Genomic DNA, 13031 nt, shown 5'->3' with positions numbered 1-13031 from the left:
ATCTTTTATCTTTTATCTGGGTAGGGCTCCTCTCCTCTCTCACTCCTGCTATTTTGGAGTATCTGTCCACAGGGGATGAACCAGCTGTTCACCCTGGGGCCCACCTAGCTCTTACCTCATGTAGAACAGTTACAGCAACAAAAGCAAAATAGTTATCTCACAGTTGAGATCATCCTGAATTTGATTTCTAGCTTGGCCACTTACTAGCTAGAATGCCCTTGCCGATAGAACCCACTTCTTAGGATCCCCTCTGGGAGCACGAAGTGACACATGGAAACTCTTCACCAAGTGCCTGGTACATGCTGCTGCTGCTGCTGCTAAGTCGCTTCAGTTGCGATCGACTCTGTGCGACCCTATGGACCCCACCAGGCTTTTGCATCCACGGGATTCTCTAGGCAAGAATACTGGAGTGGGTTGCCATTTCCTTCTCCAGCCTGGTACATAGTAAGTGCAATATATGCGTCATCATGTCTTGTACCTGGGGTGTTCTGGAGGTGCCATACCTGTCACACTGCGTCCTTTGGGGATTCGGATAGCTGAAGTTTGATCCGATGGGTAATTACTTTATTCTAGCACTGGAGTCCAAGGGGCGGAGGGCAGGAAAGAATTCAAAACTGCAGAGCACTCCACCAGGGTTTGGGTGGCAGAGGCTGCGTGGGAGAGTCCTTGGTCCCCCACCCCAGTTCCCAAGGTCTTCCTTCCCCGGCCCACCGCACCAAGCAATCCCTTACTGACTTCGGAGGGACTGAGGGCTTTTCTCCGCCGTGAGAGTGGGTGTCCCACGTATCATACAGGCAAGTCTGAGCAAACTTCCCCAAGATTCCGTAGGGGTCCGGTCCCCCTGGGTTTCCTCCTTAATTTTAATTTTTGCCAGGGCGAGTTCTGTCACAACTCGCTTAACAAGAGTAGGGGGCGCCTGCCAGTCTGAGCCGGAAGGTGGGCGGGGGCAGGCCTGTGAAAGCCTTTGCCACCTGCTGGGAACAGGCGTGTTTAGAGGCGGGCGCAGGGGGCCGGCCCCGCCTCGCCTCCTGCCCCCTTCCCCCGCACATCCCGCCTCTGGGGTGGGCGTGGCCGGCCCTGGTCCCGCAGGCTGCCCCAGGGGGCGGAGCCTAGGGAGGGGTCCGCGAGCCAGTCACGTCCTGCAGGACAGAGCGGAGCCCCGAGAGGCCGGCCCAGGAGGCGCCACATCCGGCGGCTGTCCCGTGGTACATAAAGCCGCGGCAGCCGCTGCCACCACCACCACCGCCGGTTTCCAGCAGCAGCTCTGGCCTCCTCTCGGCTGCGGGAGCCTCTGCTCCAATGCCCCAGAGCGGCCATGAGCGCCCCGCACTGGTGGGACCAGCTGCGGGCTGGCAGCTCGGAGGTGGACTGGTGCGAGGACAACTACACCATCGTGCCTGCCATCGCCGAGTTCTACAACACGGTGCGGGGCACGGGAGCGGGGATGGCACGGGCTGGCGGGAGGGGGCTGTCCCCCAGCGCAGCCGCCGCACCTGGAGCCCGGACCCTGGTCGACGCGTGTATCTGGGGCGTTTTCGCTCCGCGGCCAGAGTCGACCCACGCCCCCTCCCCTGCGCGCCTTCCAGTTCTCCATCTGTCCTCCTCTCCAGTCTCTGTCCCCGACATCTGGGCCATCCTCCTCCTCTGGTCATTTCTTTCTGATGGCTCTATTGTCCTGTTTGGTCCCCACCCGTCCCGGAGCTGGTGCTCCCTGTCAGCCCATTCTTCCAGTTTGGGTCAGTTGGGAGCGCTGAAAGCGCGGGGACTACTCCCTTCCTCCCTTAGGATCTCTGTGGTGTGACGCACTTGGGTTGCATTGTGCGGTTTTTGCCCCGAGTACCTGCTCTAGGAGTCGGGGAAAGGGGGTGACCTCCAGGCAGGTCTGTGGGGCGGGGCCCACTCCGAAGGTTGGCGCTGCCCGCCTCCCCCCACGTACATCAATAATAGGTCGAGTTACCTGGGGCCAGAATCAAGTTAATTACTGCGAGTTCTTGCCTTTAGTGCCGAGCCTCACACTAGCCCCTAGATCAGTTTCCCTAGGCCTGTGCGCTGTGCAGCACAGAGAAGTGAAAGGGAAATTTGGGAGTGATGTGTGTGTGTGTGTGTGTGTGTGTGTGTGTGTGTGTATGTGTATGCTTTCTGGACTTGCCTGGGTCTGTAGCTGTGGTCAAGAGGAAACTGTCCCATTGCAGAATCTTGTGTGCTTTTAGTTTTTTATGGGAGGGAAAACCTGCAGTTGTGTGTGTGCTCAGTCATGTCCGACTTTCTTCGACCCCATGGACTGTAGCCCGCCAGGCTCCTCTCCATGGAATTTTCCCGGCAAGAACACCGGAGTGGGTCATTTCCCTGACCCAGGGATTGAAACCGTGTCTCTTGCGTCTCCTACACTGGCAGACGGATTCTTTACCACTGTGCCACCTGGGAAGCCCAGACCTGCAGTTGGGAAGGAAATGTCTATTCTTTTTGCTAAGTCCATATGTAGTTCCAAATGTGAGACTTTGTGTGGTCATTTCTGCAGCTTATCTTTTCACTGCTGTAATATGGAAAACAGCAACTCCTGGTATGTGAATCACTGTGAATTTTGACTTTCTTCTTTAGGATTTTCCCCTTTGATTTGCTGGAGAGAATATCCTGGGCTTGAGTCAGTGCTTATTGCCTGGAGGGATCTCCATGAGCTTGTCCCCATCCTTCTATTCACTGTTGAGGAAACTGACTCTGGAGAGGGGAGCGGCCCTGCGGTCATTTCTGGCAGAGCTGGGACCATGATCCAGGGCCTGCACTCTCCCTCCCTTCAGTGCTGAATTCCTGGGCTGCCCTCCCAGCAAACATTCCTTTTTTTTTAAAAAAAATGACTGGGTTAATTCTACAAGGAAACCTGGTCCTCTGCTGCCCCTAGAAGCTGTAGCACATGCAGTCATCAGAGGTGGCCACCCTCCACCTGTTGTACAGCCTGTTTCAGAGCGTGCAGTCAGGTGTGGACAGTTGCCCACAGAGGATGGACTGGGGCAGGGCTGGGTGCTTTCAAAGGCAGTAAGTCAGTTTTTCCATTTGTAAGTGGAGAGTACTACTAAGGATTTCACCGGAGTTAGAGAAGAAATGACAGCCTGGGGACAGATTCTCACATACCCAGCAAGGTAATTATTTGTGGTGTCTGAGGCCAGTAGAGTCAGGTCTAGTTATTTGGTCCAAAAAGTTAGTGTATAGCTGCTCCGAGTCTCCCCCAGGGTGTTGGATGAGGAGGAGAGCTTATTTTTGTCTTTACTTTTCATCTGGTCTCATTGGAGCTGTTACGCAGTGAGTGCTAAAGTCTTTTTTAGAGAGCTGTTGATCTTCAGCTGCAGCATCTGTGGCTGATTAGCTCTGTTGGTCCCCCTGACAAACCTTGTTCTTTGGCATACTTGTAAACCACAGAATTTGCTTTAGCAAAGTGCGAATACTGAGGGTCTCAGAGAAGAAGTCGGCCATCAGACTTTGTAGAGTGTAGAGTGTAGAGTGTAGAGTGTAGAGTGTAGATCCAAAGCATTTCCTTCTCTCCTTCCCATGTCTTAGTTATCTTCTGATCCTTGTCACAGAACAAACCCATGCTTATCTTACTCCTGTATTAGGGAAGACAGTGAGCTACTTGGTGTTAAAGTGAAAGTGAAGTCGCTCAGTCATTTTCTACTCTTTGGGACCCCATGGACTGTAGCCTACCAGGCTCCTCCATCCATGGGATTTTCCAGGCAAGAGTACTGGAGTGGGTTGCCATTTCCTTCATCTCATTAAATTCTCAGAGTAAGGCTGCTGCTAAGTCACTTCAGTCATGTCCGACTCTGTGCGACCCCATAGATGGCAGCCTACCAGGCTCTCCCGTCCCTGGGATTCTCCAGGCAAGGACACTGGAGTGGGTTGCCATTTCCTTCTCCAATTCAGGAAAGTGAAAAGTGAAAGTGAAGTCACTCAGTTGTGTCAGACTCTTCGAGACCCCATGGACTGCAGCCTACCAGGCTCCTCTGCCCATGGGATTTTCCAGGCAAGAGTACTGGAGTGGGGTGCCACTGCCTTCTCCGCCGAGTAAGGCAGCAGGCCTAATTATCTATTTTACAATAAAATAATAATCATTACTGATTGAGAAAAAATTGAAGATGTAAAATCAGGAGGACTCAGAGGGGGGATTTAAAACCTTCTTAATGGATCTTGGTGGTAAGCTGTCACTAGTACAGCTGCAGTCACTCCTGGCTACCACTAGTTGTTTGCTGTGTTGAAGCTCCCCAGGATCCTTTACAGTCACCCTCAGCAGTGGGTGCTATTTGTTACATCCATTTGATACAGGAGAAAACTGAGGCCTAGGTAGATTTTGAAACTTGCAAAGGTCAAGAAAATGGCAGATCTAGAGTTAGAACTTGGATGGTCCATTTGACCCTACTAAGATACTGCTCTTGAAGATGCAAATGCCATTGTAGCTACTTTAAATTTATTTAGCACAGTATAGGTATTTATTATTTAGTCATTCTTTAACGTGAAACTCCTGCACTGGGACCATTTGATCTTTCGGCTAGGCATGGTGGTGGATATGGGACAAAAAGTTTTGGGATTTTTTTTTTGGCTGAGCCTTGCAGCATGCAGGATCTTAGTTCCCAGACCAAGGACTGATGCTTTTAGGCCCCGTGCAGCAGAAGTGCAGTTTTAACTACTGGACCGCCAGGGAAGTCGTTTAAAGTAGTTTTTTGCCATTGTTGTTTATTATAAAAGTAACAACATGATCATGGTTAAAAAAATATGCAAGTTATAAAGTGAAAAATATCCTTTCTTCTGTATCTTTTCAGACATTTTCAAAGCATGTAAAAAACATGTATTTGTGCAAACATAGAAAATACATGTGCAACATGTATATACACAGTGTTAGTCACTCAGTCGTGTCTGACTCTCTGCGATCCCATGGACTGTAGCCTGCCAGGTTTCTCTGTCCATGGAATCGTCCAGGCAAGGATACGGAATGGGTAGCCATTTCCTTCTCCAGGGGTTCTTCCTGACCCAGGGATCAAACCTAGGTCTCCTGCACTGCAGGCCAGTTTCTTTACTGTCTGAGCTACCAGGGAGGCCTGTGTATATACACACCACAACCAAATTTTTTTCCAGCCCAGTTGAGATCACACTACAGAAAGTCTTCTACACCTTGGTTTTTTCATTTGATTTGTCTTGCAGATAATCCCATATTGGATTGTATAGAATTATTTTCTTCTTTGCAGTGTCTATATAGTATTCCCTTTAATGGATTGACCAGTCAATTTATTATTGATGGACATTTAGGGCAGTTCCTGTTTATTGTTTTCATTTTGGTTTTTGAACAGTTAGGCAATGAATGTCCTCAAATAGGCATCTGGATGTACTTCTCCAGGTACTAGTTCTAGATAGGAAATTGCTGTGTTGAGGGTAATATTTACTTTGAAGACTAGTGATTGTTGTTTAATGGTCCACCAGAGAAAGTACTCTGATCTGTGTTCTTACTGGCAGTGTTTGGGAGTATAGAGCATTTTGCTTTTGGTGCCCACATATCTCCATTGCCTTAAATCTTGTCATCATCCTTTGCGTCAGCCAAGCCCAAATATCTCTTCCAAGAACATATCATACCCTTCTACAGCCTTTTGCCTGTGCACATTTTGTACTGTTTCTTCTAAATACAAATTTTATTGAATTAAGTTCCTTTTTACGTTTTAAGGCCTGTTCACAGTCAGAGAAAGGTCCACAACCTAGCAGCTTTGGAGGAAAGTGGGGTTTGTGTTTTAATCACTTAGCTTGGCCTTTGGGAATTCTGTTGGAGACCCAGGAGGACAGAAGGCAATGAACTGGTGCTCAAAAAAAGTCTTGAAGAAAAATACATGCCTAAAATCAGCCCATGGTCTGTCACCTCCCCTACTCAGTTCCGCCCCCATCATCAAGATAAGTGGAGTTCCTTTTATATGCCAAAGCCACAGACCACTCTTTGTAGGGCAAGACTATCTATCAGTCAGTCAGTCAGTCTGTCTGTCTATCCATCTGGCCATCCACTTGCTGGGCAACTGTGTGTCTATCACAGAGACCAGACCCGCATAGTCACCTGGGTGGTGAGGACCACAATAGAGGTATATATACACAAGTGGCTGAGGGGTTGTTTGTGGGATTCCCTTGTAGCTCAGCTGGTAAAGAATCTGCCTGCAATGCAGGAGACCCCAGTTCGAGGTGTTGTTAGTCCTCTGCTTGGGTGGTATACTGTGGGAGGTGGGTAGATTTTGCAGGAAGGCCTCTGAGCTGGGTGACCAACTTGTTCTGGTTTGCCTGAGATTTTCCCATTTTAAAAACTGAAAGTCCCATATCCTGGGAAGCCCTCCTCAGCATCAGGCGTGCTAGGACAGTTGGTCATCCCATAGGCAGGAAGGGGGCCTGCCATAATGGAATGGATCATTAGAAACCTGCATTTGATTAAGACACATAGTCTCCTCAGCCAGGGTAATGTCTGTTAGCTATTTATGAACTTGTTGCTCAGAAGAATTTACAGCCTGTTGCTTTGTCAGTGTTTGCCCTCTGTCTGGGAAAATGCACAATCGCATGCGTCAGGATGAGATTGCAGTATGTTCCTGAGATTATTTTGGTGCAAATGTCACAGAATGAGGAACTCTCTAAGGAAATAATAAATTTTTAAATTGTGGTTTCCTTGTAATTAAAACAAAATCTGTTAGGCAGGCACTAAACAAACCAATTCTCCAAAGGATAATCCAACAATGGGCTTTAAAAAATACCCCTTGGCTGAACTATTCAACTTCAGTGAGCTACATAACTTTGAGGGCAAGTTTCGTTTTCTCAGTAGACGTGGAGCCATTGAATCTTTTTAACCACAACTCACTTGCTTTCCCACATTTCTTTCAGAGTTCCTTCCTCTTTTTGTCCTCTTTTGGGGAGCATCTCCCTCTAATTTGGGCTTTTCCTTTTCGTAGACTGATGTCTTTTTTCTTTTAATTTTTCCTTTGCAACATGCAGGATCTTAGTTCCCTGACCAGGATGGAACTTATGTCCCCTGCAAGGGAAGGGTGAAGTCTTGACCACGAGACTGCCAAGGAAGTCCCCATAGATTTATGTCTTAAAAAGGCATGGTGGAGGCCAGCAAGTATTGGTAGATAGGTTGTACAGAAGCAATACTGAGATTTCAGGCTTATTTGGAACTATCTGTTAAATAGTGTTTCTAAATTGAACTCTCTGATATGGACATTAAAAATACTTGAGCTATCATAATTTCACTGGAGGTGTATTAAACTACCTCATGTTTTTGTGAATCGTGTGTAAATTTAAAAGTCATTATTGTGTACAATGCTAGTGCTAACATAGGTTGAAAAAGCCTTTTAAGGGACAGCTTGGCCATAGATGATTGTACATGGCTGAAGCAAAGAAGGCTGAGAAGATTTGAGGCAATAAACACATACAGTCAGCTCTCCCTGTCCATAGTTCTGTATCTGTGGATTCAACCCAGTGTGGATTGAAAATATTTGGAAAAAAAAAATTCCAGAGAGTTCCAGAAAGCAAAACTTAAATTGCTGTATGCCTATGTATTAGTTGCTCAGGCATGTCCGACTCTCTTCAATCCCATGGACTTTAGCCCACCAGGCTCCTCTGTCCATGGAATTCCCCAGGCAAGAATACCGGAGTGGGTTGCCATTCCCTTCTCCAGGGGATCTTCCCGACCCAGGGGTCGAACCCAGGTCTCCTGCATTGCAGGAAGATACTTTACCGTCTGAGCCACCAGGGAAGCTTGAATTGCTGTATACCTGCAACTATTTACATAGCATTTACATTGTATTTAGTTCAGTTCAGTCGCTCAGTCCTGTCTGACTCTTTGTGACCCCATGAATTGCAGCATGCCGGGCCTCCCTGTCCATCACCAACTCCCGGAGTTCACTCAAACTCACGTCCATCGAGTTGGTGATGCCATCCAGCCATCTCATCCTCTGTCATCCCCTTCTCCTCCTGCCCCCAATCCCTTCCAGCATCAGAGTCTTTTCTGATGAGTCAACTCTTCGCATGAGGTAGCCAAAGTACTGGAGTTTCAGCTTTAGCATCATTCCTTCCAAAGAAATCCCAGGGCTGATCTCCTTCAGAATGGACTGATTGGATCTCCTTGCAGTCCAAGGGACTCTCAAGAGTCTTCTCCAACACCACAGTTCAAAAACATCAATTCTTTGGTGCTCAGCTTTCTTCACAGTCCAACTCTCCCATCCATATATGACTACTGGAAAAACCATAGCCTTGACTAGATGGAACTTTGTTGGCAAAGTAATGTCTCTGCTTTTGAATATGCTGTCTAGGTTGGTCATAACTTTTCTTCCAAGGAGTAAGCGTCTTTTAATTTCATGGCTGCAGTCACCATCTGCAGTGAGTTTGGAGCCCAAAAAAATAAAGTCTGACGCTGTTTTCTCTGTTTCCCCATCTACTTCCCATGAAGTGATGGGACCAGATGGGACCAGATCTTCGTTTTCTGAATGTTGACCTTTAAGCCAACTTTTTCAGTCTGCTCTTTCAGTTTCATCTAGAGGCTTTTTAGTTCCTCTTCACTTTCTGCCATAAGGGTGGTGTCATCTGCATATCTGAGGTTATTGATATTTCTCCCGGCAATCTGTATTAGGTATTATAAATAATCTAGAGATGATTTGAAGCAGGGGTTCCCAACCCTGGGCTGCAGACTAGTACTTATTAGGAACTGGGCAGCAGAAGGTGAGCAGTGGGCAAATAAGCGAAGCTGCATTTGTATTCACTGCCACTACCCACTGGTGTGCTTGAATCATCCCGAACCACCCCTCCCCCCATCTGTGGAAAAATTGTTTTCCCATTGTAAAGTGTAAATTTATACTTTACAATCAGTGTAAAGTATACAGGAGGATGTGTGTATGTTATATGCATGCTCCTGCTGCTAAGTCGCCTCAGTCATGTCCGACTCTGTGCGACCCCATAGACGGCAGCCCACCAGGCTCCCCCGTCCCTGGGATTCTCCAGGCAAGAACACTGGAGTGGGTTGCCATTTCCTTCTCCAATGCATGAAAGTGAAAAGTGAAAGCAAAGGCGCTCAGTCATGTCCGACTCTGTGCGACCCCATAGATGGCAGCCCACCAGGCTCCCCCGTCCATGGGATTTTCCAGGCAAGACTACTGGAGTGGGGTGCCATTGCCTTCTCCATATACTGCATATATAATGCTATTTTATATAAGACATTTGAGCATCCAACAAAGTCTGGTATCCGAGGGACTCCTGAAACCAATCCCCCATGGATATAGAAGGATGACTGTACTGGGGTGAAAAGCTGTGTTATATTCCCCAGCGTTGTTAGGTGGGGCTATAAATCAGTGCGCTTCCCACCACTAGTGGAATGGCTCAATGAAGTGTTGCCTTCTGCAGTACCCTCAGCAGGTGTGACAAATCTCTATGACTTAAGAGAAAAAGGTTAGCAGGGTGTATTGTGGAATGAGAAAAGGAAGTTGCCAAAATATAATGTTGCAATATGTGATATATATGATAAATATATTTACATAAATGCAAAGAAATTGAGGATTATGAGTCTGGTAAGAGTGGGTATCTCCAGGGAGGAGGATAGCAAGGCAGACTTTAGCTTTGTAATGTATTCTTTTTCTTACACAGAGAACATACAAATGTACATGAGAGGAGAAAGTTACCCATAGTATCACAATCCCATTTTTCTCCTCCTTCCCCTTTCACCTTTAATTCCTTCTCCCTCTGTGTTTAACAAAACAGAGAGCAATGTTTAAATCACCTAAAGGTCGTTGGTACACAATGTGTGGTGCAGTGCAGATGCCAATTGAAGCATGAAGTCAAGGTGGTCAGAATGTGGTTGGATGGATTGAAGGTGAAAAAAGTCAGCTTTGGGCAGTGGAAAGAGTGGTTGGATGCTGGCCCCACCTCTGTGGGTGACTGCCTTTCTGAACTTGGCTAGCCTGGGAGCCTTTCAGGCCATTACTTAACATCCCGTTATAAAACATTTAACATCGCTCACATGCATGCGTGCTTAGTAGCTCAATTGTGTCCCACTGTTAAGATCTCTCATTTTAACTCTTAAAGATCTGAGGTTTTTTTTTCTTTCTTTTTTTTTTTTTTTTAAGATCTTGGGTTCTTTAAATAACTCCATGGAAAGTTAAAGGCTGTGATATTACATAGAGCTTTGTCCTGAATCCCTCCTTATCTGCTTTTTAGTAAATAAATGAGAGTTAGCTATATTCCCAAGTGTGGACACTGCATACTGCCTGGGACTGCTGTGGTCATTTATCCAGACTCTCACTCAGGGTTGCCAGTAGCTCCAAGGGAGGAAGGAGAAAAAGGTCCCCATCAGAATGGGCCAACCCCCTTCTACGGAAGGCTGCAGCCCCGTGAGGGATTTGTCTTGAACTTTAACCAAAGGCAGCAGCCTTGTTCCTATCCTCCCCCCGACAAAAGATCTTGTTCTTTATCTCTCTCCACTCTATTCCTCTCCCCTTTCTAAAGACTGTCATTCCCATCCCCTCTTGTTCCCAGATGGTGACAGAGGCGTCCATTGGTTACTGATGTTGCCAGCGTCCACCCGCACTGCGCCTCCAGTTCTGGGGTTTGCCGATGCCTTTTGTTTAGCTGTGCCCCAGTGTGACTTCCCAGGTCTGGAAAAGCCCTTCTACCCTGGCTCCTTTCATTCAGTTTGGGCACCCACCCTCTTGGTTCCCTTGAGACCCGCTCTGTGTTGTCTGATATGGGTGACCAGTCTTTCCTTTCGAAAGCCCCCATACTTTTGGCTTTGCAGACTTCATCTGCTCCATCTTCCTATCTCTGAAAGGTTTTAGTCTTTTTTGACCCCTCTCTCACCCCTTGCTCACTGGTGTTGTGCATTTAGATCCAGGTGCTGTTTAAACATTCTGCACATCTCCTTTCCTCTGCATGCCCAGTCCTTCCCAAGGAGCTCCTCACTCCTCAATTAGAGGTGAAATTTTAAAAGAAGCTGACTATCCCTAACACTTCATACCTTCTGGGGTGGCCTTATTAAACAAACAAAGCAAATAAAAACCTCAGAAAATAACAAGTGTTGACAAGGATGTGGAAAAATTAGGACCCTTGGACCTTGCTGGTAGCAGTGTAAAACGGTTCAGCCATTGTGGAGAATTGTCTTGTGGTTTGTAAGTTAAGCACACAATTACCATATGATCCAGCGATGTTAGCTTGAGGGGCTATAACTCAGAGAATGGAAAACAAATACTGAAAACCCTGGACATGATTATTCATAGCAGCATTGTTCTGTGTTAAGGACACTGTAAGGACATTGGATAAACAAAATGTGGTATCCATACAATGAAATATTACTCATAAAAAGAAAGTATTGCTATGTGCTACAGTGCAGGTGAACCTCCAGAACAGTATGCTGAGTGAAAGAAGTCAGACACAAAAGGTCACTTATTGCATGATTACACTGTTATGAAATATCCAGAATAAGTAAATTTGTGGAGACAGAAAACAGGTTAGTAGTTGCCAGGGACTGGGGAAAGGAAGAAGGGGAAGTGACGGCTTCATGGATTTGAGGTTTCTTTTTGGAGTGATGGAAACATTTCAGAACTGGATAGAGCTGATGATTGCATGTTACACTTGTATTAACTGCTGCTGAAATATACACTCCTAAAATGGTTAATTTTGTTATGTGAATCTGGGGAAAAAGAAGAATTGGTTATGACTCCCCCTAGTTAAAAAAAGATAGACAAAAAGAAATTTTGAAAAATTAGAGGTGAGATTCTAGAGTTAGGTTGTCCAGTTCTGGTTTTTTAAAAAAGCCAGGTGACCTATGAAGAGATAATAGACTCGAATCCAGTCTGGAAGATAAAATGATGCCATTTTAAAGCTACAAATTTGATCTTTACCTAAAAGTAGGTTTGGCTTAGGGTGAGAAAACTAACAGGAGGGAAATGAGGAAGGCACTCCTTGCCTTCACGTGGGCCCAGGACCTGGCTGGCAGAAAATTATGGGGGCTAGAACATGTCTGGTCCTTCTCGTTCTTCATGAAACTATTATTTTAAAAAATTTTACCATTATTTAGTGCAGACCTTATCTTTAAAAATGATTATTCAGATAAATTAGGATGCTTCATAATTGGGCAGAGAAAGAGTCGTTGATTCTTCACATCAAGAGAGGACTCTGGGCAGCTTTCAGATGGCAGTGTTTTCGTGTGTGTGTGTGTGTGTGTGTGTGTGTGTAGTGTGTGTGTGTGTGTGAGTGTACATACATGCTCAGTTGTGTCTGACTCTTTGCGACCCCACAGACTGTGACCTGCCAGGTTCCTCTGTCCATGGCATTTCCCAGACAAGAATATTGGAGTGGGTTGCCATGCCTTCCTCCAGAGTACCTTCCCGATCCAGGGATCAAACCCAAGTCTCTTAATGTCTCTTGCATTGGCAGGCAGGTTCTTTACCACTAGCACCACCTGGGAAGCTCCAGTCTTTCCAGAGCTGCTCCTATGATCACAGAGGCAGGAAGTATCCCCCTAAAATGGTTACTAAAGAAGTTGTTAAGTTTCCCTGGTTGTGAATTTTTTTTCTTGTTAAAAAAAGATGTGTGGCCGCATTCATCTCCATTTACAAAAGACTTACTGGGAACAAGCTGCTTTACTTTTTGCCCTTTACTTAATACTCATCTTTTCGTTTTTCACCCCCCCTTCCCCCCAGATCAGCAACGTCTTGTTTTTCATTTTACCGCCCATCTGCATGTGCTTGTTTCGTCAGTACGCAACGTGCTTCAACAGCGGCATCTACTTAATATGGACTCTCTTAGTTGTAGTGGGTAAGTGGATTCCTTTGTGAGCATGGGCTGAAAGGGAGGAAGTGGAACTTCGCACTCCCTGACCCCTTTGTAAACCAAAGTCACTCTGATGTCCTAACAAACTTCTGTGCTGTTCCCTGGACTCCGGAAGGAGGACTCTTTTGAATATGGGCTTGATAACAAGGTTGACTGTAATTAGCACTCAATTGCATTGGAGAGTCCATTTATATAATAGCCACTGGACTTAATTG

At 46.5% G+C, this 13031-nt stretch overlaps 1 protein-coding gene across 3 annotated transcripts in view; it reads left to right on the top strand.

The window, feature by feature from the left end:
- Window positions 1–1235: 1235 nt before the first annotated feature.
- ACER2 (alkaline ceramidase 2) overlaps window positions 1236–13031 on the top strand; it is a 34434-nt gene continuing 22638 nt past the window's right edge. For all 3 annotated transcript variants that reach the window (XM_040238393.1, XM_040238394.1, XM_040238392.1), the window contains exons 1-2: window positions 1236–1423; window positions 12687–12801. In XM_040238393.1, coding sequence (XP_040094327.1) covers window positions 1316–1423; window positions 12687–12801 — 223 coding nt within the window. In that variant the 5' untranslated portion in view covers window positions 1236–1315. The remainder of the gene's footprint in view (window positions 1424–12686; window positions 12802–13031) is intronic.

This window comes from Oryx dammah, unplaced genomic scaffold, assembly GCF_014754425.2.
Source record: "Oryx dammah isolate SB20612 unplaced genomic scaffold, SCBI_Odam_1.1 HiC_scaffold_1, whole genome shotgun sequence".
NCBI lineage: Eukaryota > Metazoa > Chordata > Mammalia > Artiodactyla > Bovidae > Oryx > Oryx dammah.
Note: the sequence above shows the minus strand (reverse complement) of the source record. Positions and strands in the feature narration are given on the sequence as shown.